Genomic DNA, 10,224 nt, shown 5'->3' on the forward strand with positions numbered 1-10,224 from the left:
CCCAACTGATCTATCTATAACATAACTTCACCTACAGAGGTTTTCAGTGAAGGGGAAAGGGGTCACAACAACTTCTTTGGGGGGTCAAATGACCCTTTCACAGGGGTCATATATCAGATATCCTGCATATCAGATATTTACATTATGATTCATTCATTACAGTAGCAACAAAATGATTTTATGGTTGGGGATCACCACAACATGAGAAACTGTATTAGCATTAGGAAGGTTGAAAACCACTGTTGTGGAAGAGGCAGAGAGATTGTAAGAGCCAAAGGAACAGGAAGTTTGCTATGAGACAGTGTCTCCTAGGAATGCCAGGGAAGCTATATCCTTGAAGTCTCACAAACACAGCTGCCTAAACAAGACCTGAACAAGGAAGATACTAATATATATGCTAATGAGAAATGGAAAGGCTCACAAGGCCTTAACCCTAGATGAAGAACCACAGGCAACTACGGAATGCTGAGAGCAGAAGAAAGAGTCTTCCCCAGGGAAGAACACACCAATTGGGTATCCAATACCAATGGTCAGCTCTAAAGACATATATATGCAAGTAACATTATACAGACTGAGCAGGTTGTATTTATATATTTAAGAATATATAGGGGGCTAGAGAGATGGCTCAGAGCACTGGCTGCTTTTCCAGAGGTTTTGAGTTCAATTCCCAACAACCACATGGTGTCTTACACCATCTATAATGAGATTTGGTGTCCTCTTCTGGCATGTATGCCTACATGCCAGAACACTATATGCATAATTATATATTATATATATATATATATATATATATATATATATATAGTAGGGCACACCTTTAATCCCAGCACTTGGGAGGCAGAAGCAGGCATATTTCAGTGAGTTCAAGAATTCAAGGCCAGCCTTGTCTACAAAATGAGTACCAGAACAGCCAGGACTGTTACACAGAGAAACCCTGTCTAGAAAAACAAAACAACAACAAAGAGGAAAGAAGCCTTGAATTTTAGAGAACAAGGAAAAGTACATGGGGGGGTTAGAGGGAAGAAAAGGAAGGGAGAAATAATATCTCAAAAAATAAATGTGTAAAAAATTTTAAATAATAGAAATATGTGTCCAAGAATGAAGAAGAACAAAACCAACAACAAAGCAGTTACCAGATGAACTGAGAAAGCCTGCATGTAGGGCAGCTTTGGAAGAATGGGGTATAAATTGGTTAACTTTTAAATGTTTGTTAGATATGTAAGACGGTAATAAGATGTTGTGAGATTCGTGGGAAGTCTAGGATACAAATTTATACATCACTGGCATATAAATACCAGCCATAAGATAGAACAGAACATCAAGAGTGGATACTAAGAATACAATTCCACATACTGAGTGCAGGGTGCAAAAGATGAAAAGTAAGAAGACTGCTGAAGACTGCTGCCCTGGAAACCAAGGGAATGCGTGTGGGAAGTCAGTCTACTGAAGGGCACATGCGGTGAGGCGTAGTGCATCCTTCCACACTCTGTAGACCCTCACTCAGCCCAACTTTATAATCTATCCAGCACAAAGACTCCACAGAAGGAACTGCGTGGTCCTTACAGTAGTTTTTCTCTATATCTAATGTCTCCTGCAACTCTAAATATTAGCTTAAATACTATAGTGTAACAATATCATAGAGAGTTAGCGGAGCGTTTAGAGGATCCCACCCTCTGACCGCTTTTTGATAGTGGCACCCATATTCTTTTAGTGTTCAGAAATTAAATCAATCCATTTTTATTGTTATCATTAGTTTTTATTATTATTGATCTCGCTGGCCTAGAGCTTGCGGTGTAAATCAGGTTAGCTTGGGAACTGTCCCATTGAAAGGTTACAGGCATGCTGCCACTGCACACCCCCTCTGCTGCTTTTTAAAAGTGAAGCTAAAGAAAAGATATGGTTTCCATTGTCAGTCCACTCGATGCGCACTACATTATCTGTGGAGAGGGGTGACGAGAATAAATGGCTGTTCTCCCCATTGTCCTTTCGCCGGCCGGCGTGGAAGGTGCAGCAGCTGCCCCGCTCTGAGTCCCAGGGTCTCTGCAAGAGTCAGCAGCCGTACCTGTCAGGCGCGCCGCGGGCAGCCCCGAAGGCTCGACTGCGCCTGCGTGGGGCCCTTCCTCCGTCTCTGTGCCGGCGTCATGGCCGCCTCCATGGCTACCCGGGCCAGGAGTCTGCTGTGGGCTGGCGCCGCTTGGCTGCGTCCAGGAGGCATCAGAGAGCTACTCCGGCCGCGAATTGAAGGGGGCGCCCCGGGGCGTGACTTCAGTCTCTCTCATTACCGGGTGAGGGCCGGCCGGGCTTGGGGTGGTAGACGGTGAAGGGCAGGAGGGCCGCTCCGCGGGGTGGCGGGCTTTCCCCGGGATGCGGGCGACTGTGACGGGGTGGCGGGGTGACCGGGCGGCGGGCGAGCGCGGGCGGGCGGGCGGGCGCGCGCTCACCCCAGCTCCCCCGGCCGCCAGAGCACGGTCATCGTGGAGCGCTGGTGGAAGGTGCCGCTCGCCAAGGAGGGCCGGAAGCCGCGCCTGCACCGGCGACACCGCGTTTATAAACTGGTGGAGGACACGAAACACCGGCCCAAAGATGACCTGGAGCTCATCCTCACGCAGTCTGTGGACGGTAAGGCTTGGGCCCGGATGCTGACCCCCTCCCCTGGGCTGCTCCTTTGTGACGTTAGCCTCTCCTGCTTCTCCTCATTTGTTTGCCTTGTTTTTACTACTCTGTGGCTCCGGTGAAAATAAGACGTCAGAAAAGGTGCTGTGATTTAGATGCTGGCCTCCAGCACGGAAAATTAAAACGTGTGTGCAATTACCCTGAAGAGAGAACCCAACAGTTTGCATCGCAGATAATGAAATCCTTTGGTTGAACAACTCAGTCTGCACCGCTTTTTAAACTAGACTTGTGACAACTGTGGTTCCTAATAAACGTGTGATGGGGAGAAGGCCAAAGGTCCAACTTATCCTCTGATACAGGGCATAGAGCTGAGCCCCTGGAATCTGCCTATTTCCTCCCTAAAGTGCTAAGGTTATGGACCACACCCAAACTCGGGTCCTCTGTGCCCCAGTGAATTGACATTTTTTTTTTCTATTTTGGTTTTTCGAGACAGGTTTTCTCTGTGTAGCTTTGGAGCCTATCCTGGCACTTGCTCTGGAGACCAGGCTGGTCTCGAACTCACAGAGATCCGCCTGCCTCTGCCTCTCGAATGCTGGGATTAAAAGCATGCGCCACCAACGCCCGGAAGACTTTTTTTTTTTTTTTAAGATTTTATTTATTATGTATACATCTTCTGTCTACATGCCAGCTGAGGGCACCAGATCTCATTCAAGGTGGTTGTGAGCCACCATGTGGTTGCCGGGAATTGAACTTAGGACCTCTGGAAGAAAAGTCAGTGCTCTTAACCACTGAGCCATCTCTCCAGCCCTGAATTGACATTCTTTTAAAGGAAGAATTAAAATCTGTGAGGAAATAAGCACTGTCCCTTTTTATGCCCCCACCCCCAGTTGGTTGATCTTCTGGCCTAAGTATGCTAAGGCAAGGCCTTTACCAGTACCCACGATGGTCCGTCTTTCTGTAGGGACTCCTGCAGAGTTTTCAACTATTCATGTTCTCATTGGCAGAAATTGGAGTTCGGGGCGATCTGGTCTCAGTGAAGAAGTCTGTGGGTCGAAATAAACTCCTTCCTCAGGGGCTGGCTGTGTATGCATCCCCTGAAAATAAGAAGCTGTTTGAAGAGGAGAGATTGGTGAGCCCAAAGGATATGGGGTAATAAAACATTAAGGTTCCTGCTGGGAATTTGTTACTTAATTTGAAGATGGAGTAGGAACTAGAACAAGAACCCAGAAGCCCAGCATAGTTGGAGTGTTATTACTTAATATGGGCACATTTCTTCTACTCAGTTTTTCTCTTTTTCAGCTGAGACAAGAAGGAACACTGGAGAAGATCCAGACGAAGGCAGGAGAGGCGGTAAGTAGGAAGTTTTTACTAATTCCTTACTGAAGTCACCAACCTCCTGAGAGTCTCCTTCGTCTGCTTACTGTTACAAGGATGACAGAATAGCTTTTTGGCTGTCACTCTACATAGCTGGTATGAAGTCTTCTAGAAATTCTGGGTTTCCCTGTGTGCCCGTGACTGTCCTGGGCACTCTGTAGATCAGATTGGCCTCAAACTCAGATCTGCCTGCCTCCACCTCCCAAGTGCTGGCATTTAAGGCATGCTTTTTTACTTTGTTTAGGAAAATGTGCCAAATTTTTAGTTTGCTACCTTCTTGCCTGACATCCTTGGCCTGGGATTCTTTGCCAATAGTGCTCTAGCTTTTGAGGGAGTCCCCAGTATGGGAATCAGGATCTGTGGGAAAATGTAAGATGAGGACTCTGCCTTTTGGGAGTATTTACAGGTGAAGAGAACGTAGGCACACAAGAACGTGAACAGTAAAGTGAAGGCGTTAGAGCAGGAGTTATGTGGGCCCGAGTGGGTTTGGAGTTATTGAGGGGAGGGAGACTTTTTTTTTAATATATATAGTATTAAATTAGGCTTTTTCTAGTTTGGGGCAAACTAGGAAGTATGAGTGAATATTTAAGGTGTGTTTGGGGGGGGGTGTTATCTAGCTCAAGCTGGCCTTGAACTCCATATGTAGCCAAGGCCTGCCCTGACCTAATTCTCCTTACTCTACCCTTCAGTTGGTGGGGTTGCAGCTGTTACCACAAAAGCCAGTTATGGATGCTGGGGATCAAACCCAGGCCTCATGTATGTTAGGCACATGTCTATCAACAGCTCTAGGGCATATTTTAAAATGAAGATAGTCTAATCTACCTAAAGTACAGGTTTATATAGTGTAGTATTAGAAAATACATGGCTGGAAAGAGGGTTGGGACAAGATGTAAAAATTAGCTTGAATCTTCAAGTGATTTATACTTCATTTTATAAGCAAGAAAGAGCCAGTGATGGAGTGAGAATAGAATTGGAATTCCATAAGTGTCAGGTTAAAAGGCTATTAAGAGTCACTTCATCCTGAGATACAGTAGGAACCTTCATAGATGACCCTACATTTATTATATTTATGCATTTGGGGGCAGGATATATGAGTAACCCAGGGGACAGCCTGCATGAGTCAGTTCTCTCCTTCCTCTGTGTGGGTCCTGGGGCCAACTCGGCTCATCGGGCTTGGCAGCTGGCACCTTAACCTACTGAGCCATTTTGCCAATCCAAACCCTGAGTTTAATACAGACTATGTCTCTCTGCCTAGAAACAGCAAGGTGGGGGCTGGAGAGATGGCTCAGAGGTTAAGAGCACCGACTGTTCTTCCAGAGGTCCTGAGTTCAATTTCCAGCAACCACATGGTGGCTCACAACCATCTGTAATGAGATCTGGTGCCCTCTTCTGATGTGCAGATATACATGGAAGCAGAATGTTGTATCCATAATAAATAAATAAATAAAATCTTTAAAAAAAAAAAAGAAAGAAAGAAAGAAATAAAGAAAGAAAAGAAACAGCAAGGTGGAGATGAAATCCTTTGTGAAGTCTTGAAAAATAATCTTTTTTCCGTATCAGAGTTGAGAAAAAAGAATGTTCTTTTTTTCCGTTAATGGTTTGTTTTCACCTATCTTAGCTGCAGAGCAAAAATATGCCCTTTTCCTGAACTCCCCATGACTCTAACATATTTCCCCCCTTTCACTTCAACTCCTACTGACCCAGCCATTATTTATAATTCTTTTTAGACAGTGAAATTTCTGAGAAGCTGTCATCTAGAGGTGGGAATGAAGAACAACATCAAATGGAAGCTAAATCCTGAAATAGTTGCCCGCCACTTCTTCAAGAATGTGAGTGTTCCCTCATCAGCATCCCCCTAGGTCAGAGCCACCTCTAGGTAGGAGACCCAGATTTGAACCCTTTACCAGCTGGAGTTGGGAGTTGCTCTTGGTTGGTTTGCAGGGAGAAAGGAGGAGTGTAGCTAAGAACTAAAGTAGTTGCAGACTTAAAGGCTAACAGGAAAAAGCAATTCCATTTATTTTATCTCTAGCTAGGAAGAACCTGGGGAGATGTGACTTATTGGAGAGTTGTCGCTTTTGTGGACATAGTGTTGGTCTCAAGACCTGTTCTGTTTGCATATTTACCACCTTTGATGTCACCTGTGGGCATCTGTGCTCTCCCGAGGTCAGTTCCCCAGATGTATTCATTTCTGTGTAGGAAGTTCCAGAGCAGAGCTGTCTTCATGAGATTGCCTGGAGGCTGAAGTAGAAGGGTTTATCTCAGTGGTTCTCAGCCTATTGGTCATGGCATCCACAGGGGCCACATATCAGATGTCTTGCTTATCCAGTATTCATTACAATTCATAACAGTAGCAAAATTACACGTATGAAGGAGCAACAAAATAATTTTATGGTTGGGGGTCACCACAACATGAGGAACTGTATTAAAGGGTCGCAGCATTAGGAAGGTTGAGAACCGCTGGTTTATCTGGGTGTTGGTTCTATTTTTCAGCTTGGTGTTGTGGTTGCCCCACATGCTCTGAAGTTACCAGAGGACCCTATCACGCGGTGGGGCGAGTACTGGTGTGATGTGACTGTGAGTGTTTCAAGGATTTTCTACCTTTGTTTGGGAGAAGAGTCAACATAAAAAGCTGGATTGGGTGGTGTTGGTTCTGCCTGACTGATCTCTGCCTATTCCTGTTTTGAATGTGTGTTCAGGTAAATGGACTCGACACTGTAAGGGTTCCTATGTCCGTAGTGCTCTTTCAGAAGCCCAAGACCAAAAGATACAAGCACTGGTTAGCTCAACAAGCTGCCAAGAGCACAGCCCCCACCAGCTCCCAGTCAGTCTGAATGTCCTCTGCCTCCAAGACAAGCAGTCAGAAGAGCATTGGAGCAAAGCGGGCCAGCACTTGAAGCTGACCCAGCCCCAAGCAAGCATGGATTGTAGGAAACATGGACTCAGCAGACCGAACTGCACATACATGTAAGGCTCACTGTGTTTGTCATCTCTGCCGTCAGTGTCATCTCAGCCAGCTGTATCAGAGTGTTCTGCAGGCAGTAGATTTCATAAGCTGAATATCAGTGAACTGAAACAGTCTCCTTAGCCCTTCCTTCCATTGGAGAGTGCACGGGAAGGGCCCGGCCATGGTTCTAACAATCGCTGTGTCTCATGCAGAAATAAAGAACTGTTTAACTGGACTTGAGTTGACTATGAGCAGGCTGTGAGTAAGGTGTCTTGGAGGAAAGGGTAGCAGTTTGATGTGTCCTACAGTTGCCAGGGGCAAACTACTCCAGTATAGCCAGTTATGTCTGCTCTTAGAACTTTTTTCTCCGTGTGAGTGATGGAGTAGGTTCCAGTAAGATCTGTTAAGGCCCGAAGGATGACTGATGGAGAAAGTGAAGCTGCATTAAAGAAGCTTACGAGGAGAAAGAACTTCTGTATTATTTCTTAACCAGCTCCTGACTTCAGGCCAAGGACAAGCCTGAGGTCATTCAAGAACAGAGATCGTGCCGGGCGGTAGTGGCGCATAGTGCCTTTGATCCCAGCACTTGTGAGGCAGAGGCAGGAGGATCTCTGTGAGTTCAAAACCAACCTATTCTACAAGAGCCAGTTCCAGGATAGCCTCCAAAGCCACAGAGAAACCCTGTTTCGAAACGCCCCCCCCCCAAAAAAAAAAAAAGAATAGAGATGCCTGCCTCTGCCTCCCAAGTGCTGGGACCAATGCCACCTCCGACCAAAAAACAGGGTTTTTCTGGGTAGCTCTGGCTGTCCTGGAATTCACTCTGTAGACCAGATCTGCCTGTCTCTGCCTCCCCGGTGCTGGGATTAAAGGCATGTTTCACCACCACCCAGCCCCATACACATTTTTTAAAAGATTTTATTTATTTATTATGTATACAACATGCTTCCATGTATATCTGCACACCAGAAGAGGGCAACAGATCTCATTACAGATGGTTGTGAGCCACCATGTGGTTGCTGGAAATTGAACTCAGGACCTCTGGAATAGCAGCCAGTGCTCTTAACCTCTGAGCCATCTCTCCAGCCCCCCATACACATTTTTAAAAAGCATTTGTTTTCAGTTACTAGTCTCTATATTAACCACTGCCCACAATAAAAAGTTTCTCAGGCCAAAGCTGAGAACAGCATTAATTTAGGGGCTTAAACATAAGTGTGAAATGACTGTTGAATGTTCAGTCCTGAGTGGGATGTTTCTGTTGCCTCCTCTAAGACTAGGGAACACCGAGGAATAGAACAGAACAGGTGTAAGATTGGGGTGAGGGAGGTGCTAGAAATGCTGCATTCTGAACATGACATGCCATTGTTGTGAATAGCAATAATTACTACTACCTGCACAAAGCCTACACACACACAGACAGTTGAGTTGGGCATGATGTCATACACATTTAATCCCAGCTCTCAAGAGGCAGCGTCAGGGGGATCTTCCTGTGAGGTTGTGGCCAGCCTGATCTACGTAGCCAGCTACAGGTCGTCCAGGGCTACACAGTTAGACCATGTCTCAAGAAAAGGCATGAGAGGGTGAAGAGATGGCTCAGGGGTTAAGAGTACTCTTCTGTACAGGAATGACACCCTTTCGGGCATTGCACACACATGGTAGACACATGCAGGCAAAATACCTATACATGTAAAACTAACATTTTTTAAAAGATGGGGCTGGAGAGATGGCTTAGTTCTCAGCATCCATATAGCAGCTTATAAATATCCATAACTCCCAACTCCAGGGGATCTGATGCCCTCTTCTATCTCTGGTCACACAAGGCATGCAAATGGTGCCCATACATATGTAAGCAAAATAGTCATACATATAAAATATTGTTTGAGTACTTTCATGGTCATTTTTCCCCCGAGACAGGGTTTCTCTGTGTAGCTTTGGAGCCTGTCCTGGAACTGGCTCTGTAGACCAGGCCAGCTTCAAACTCACAGAGTTCCACCTGCCTCTGCCTCCCCAGTGCTGGGATTAAAAGCATGTGGTTATTTTCTTTTAAAAAAAACAAGAAATGAAAGTGACATGATTGGTTGGAAAAAAGGAGTCAACAGGAGAGAGACAAGACACGATGAGGGGGATCAATTATGATCACAATTCATGGTATCCGTGTATAAGATTCCCCAAAAGTTAAATTTTTAAAAGCATGTTTTCAAGTGATCTCACCACAGAATTTCTAAGCAGTGGAATAATACATAGTTAAAACAGAAACAGGGCTGGAGAGATGGCTCAGAGGTTAAGAGCACCGGCTGCTATTCCAGAGGTCCTGAGTTCAATTCCCAGCAACCACATGGCTCACATGATGGTGGCTCACAATCATCTGTTATTCGATCTGGTGCCCTCTTCTGGTGTACAGATATACATGGATGAAGAATGTTGTATACATAATAGATAAATAAAATCTTAAAGAGAAAAAAAACAAACAGAAGAGGCTGGAGAGATGGCTCTGTGGTTAAGAGTACTGGTTATTCTTCCAGAGGTCCTGAGTTGAATTCCCAGCAACCATATGGTGGCTCACAACCATCTGTAATGAGATCTGGTGCCCTCTTCTAGCCTCCAGGGATACATGCAGACAGAACACTGTATACATAATAAATAAATAAATAAATATTTTTAAAAAAAATAGAATCAGAAATGCAGGTGTGATTAGAGCAGAGACCCAGCAAGGCAAGCCACTCCCCCTTCTCCCCATTGGTGGAAAAGCTGAATATAATAAAACTGGAAGAGAAATGTTTTCCATTTTGCTTCCCACCTGCTTGAGCTGAGGCTTCTCTTTTCTTCTGTTGAATTGAGAGTTACACCATCAGCTCCCCTGAACCCAAACCTCAGACTCACTAAATTATACACTGACTTTCCAGTCTCCAGCTGGCAGGTAGCAGATGGTCACACTTTGCAGCCTCTCCAATTACAGGAACCAATTCCTGCACAGCTGGCCCCTGTTTGTGCGGTTTCTTTTTTCTTTTTCCTTTTTTTTTTTTTCTGAGACAAGGTTTCTCTGTGCAGCCCTAACTGTCCAGAACTTGCTCTGTAGACCACACTGGCCTCAAACTCAGATTCACCTGCCTCTGCCTCTGCCTCTCTGCCTCTGCCTCTCTGCCTCTCTGCCTCTCTCTGACTCTCTCTGCCTCTCTCTGCCTCTCTCTGCCTCTGCCTCTGCCTCTCTGTCTCTCTCTGCCTCTCTGCCTCTCTGCCTCTCTGCCTCTCTGCCTCTGTGCCTCTCTCTGCCTCTCTCTCTGCCTCTCTCTGCCTCT

The 10,224-nt window shown here is 45.6% G+C and overlaps 1 protein-coding gene across 1 annotated transcript; it reads left to right on the forward strand.

Moving 5' to 3' along the window:
- Nucleotides 1-2,113: 2,113 nt before the first annotated feature.
- Mrpl9 (mitochondrial ribosomal protein L9) lies at nucleotides 2,114-7,171 on the forward strand. Its single transcript, XM_027392762.2, has 7 exons — nucleotides 2,114-2,285; nucleotides 2,463-2,619; nucleotides 3,618-3,742; nucleotides 3,913-3,963; nucleotides 5,715-5,816; nucleotides 6,478-6,561; nucleotides 6,684-7,171. The coding sequence occupies exons 1-7, from the start codon at nucleotides 2,142-2,144 to the stop codon at nucleotides 6,816-6,818; spliced, it is 798 nt and encodes a 265-aa protein (XP_027248563.1). The 5' UTR covers nucleotides 2,114-2,141; the 3' UTR covers nucleotides 6,819-7,171.
- Nucleotides 7,172-10,224: the final 3,053 nt, after the last annotated feature.

Source organism: Cricetulus griseus, assembly GCF_003668045.3.
Source record: "Cricetulus griseus strain 17A/GY chromosome 1 unlocalized genomic scaffold, alternate assembly CriGri-PICRH-1.0 chr1_0, whole genome shotgun sequence".
NCBI lineage: Eukaryota > Metazoa > Chordata > Mammalia > Rodentia > Cricetidae > Cricetulus > Cricetulus griseus.

Bases quoted from the DNA above. Each gene is read 5' to 3' on its own strand.
- Mrpl9 (XM_027392762.2), top strand. From the start codon at position 2,142: ATGGCCGCCTCCATGGCTACCCGGGCCAGGAGTCTGCTGTGGGCTGGC. The intron at 3,743-3,912 runs GTGAGCCCAAAG...TCTCTTTTTCAG, and splicing joins TGTTTGAAGAGGAGAGATTG to CTGAGACAAGAAGGAACACT. The intron at 3,964-5,714 runs GTAAGTAGGAAG...AATTCTTTTTAG, and splicing joins AGACGAAGGCAGGAGAGGCG to ACAGTGAAATTTCTGAGAAG.